A 1127-nucleotide genomic window follows, 5' to 3' on the forward strand; every position below is an offset into this window, starting at 1 on the left:
GCAAATTTTCAAATATATATCGTGATAAATATTTTTGGCCATATCGCCCTGCTCTATGTGTGACGTCTTCTTTTGCACATGCAGATCACTTTGAGGGTTCACACTAGAGCGCGTTTGCTGTCACATTTTATATGTAGTGTGAACAAGAAGAAAAAAAATTGGATTTGATCAAAAAATTGGAATTGAGCATTAAGACCTGCAGATCTCTAGGAACTCTCAGGTTGCTAATGTGTTGTCAATCTAATAAGTTGTAATCATTGATTTCTGTTTTTGTTTACTTATTTTATTGAGTGTCTGATTTAGGGGGGAAATGGTTGTAGTTCCAGGCTTGGCTATTTAGCATCAGAAAATAAAAGGAAAAAATAAATCCCAATAAAATAAACATTTAGACAATTGTCTACTTTTGGTGCACGTTTACTGAAAGGTGTGTGTGGGACCTTGGGAAGTTAGGAATAGCATTTTGGATTCTCAGCAAAGTTATTTTAGATTTAAAGAAGCCAAAACTTACTTTTGTATTTGAAGTTTCTGAGCCTTTTTTAAATATGTGGCTCTCACTTGTCCCTTCTTCAATCTGGCAATCTGCTTCTGACTCATCTGAGGTACAGTCTCCATCTTCATCTGCTTCATCAGTTGAGCTATTAGCTGAAGCCTCAAGTCTGGTACCTGCCACATGAATCTGGTTTGTGTCAGTGATGTCTTCTTCTTCCTCTTCTTTTGATCCGTTTTCAAAACAGTCTGATGTAAAATCGTTGTTGGCTTCACCCAGCCCCAGATGTTGCTCCAAACTTATGTCACACTCAATATGCTCTTCTTTAACACAGACTGGTGTAATGAAGTTGTCAGCTTCAGTCAGCACTTGTCGCTGATCCCAACTTAAGTCATATTCTATTTTCCCTGCTTTAGCTATCGTAGTGAGGCCCTCTGATATTTCAAGGTCCACCCCGGTGTTAGGCTCTGAGGGCTGTTCTCCAGCGTAGTTATTAACATCTGTCATAGGAAATAGAAAAAAAAAACATTACTGAATACATTATGGGGCTGAACGATTATGGAAAATAATCTAATTGCGATTTTTTGCCCCAATATTGCGATTGCGATGCGATATGCGATTATTTTTTAAGGTCTTTGTC

The 1127-nt window shown here is 37.9% G+C and overlaps 1 protein-coding gene across 1 annotated transcript in view; it reads right to left on the minus strand.

Annotated features, from left to right (window-relative positions):
* Positions 1–1127, minus strand: part of LOC102200833 (uncharacterized) — a 14365-nt gene that overhangs the window by 10248 nt on the left and 2990 nt on the right. Inside the window, exon 2 of the mRNA XM_005731351.2 lies at positions 509–987. Within this exon, the coding sequence (XP_005731408.1) occupies positions 509–987 (479 nt within the window). The remainder of the gene's footprint in view (positions 1–508; positions 988–1127) is intronic.

Source organism: Pundamilia nyererei, unplaced genomic scaffold (assembly GCF_000239375.1).
Source record: "Pundamilia nyererei isolate P.nyererei 1_Seehausen unplaced genomic scaffold, PunNye1.0 scaffold00042, whole genome shotgun sequence".
Classification (NCBI taxonomy): Eukaryota; Metazoa; Chordata; class Actinopteri; order Cichliformes; family Cichlidae; genus Pundamilia; species Pundamilia nyererei.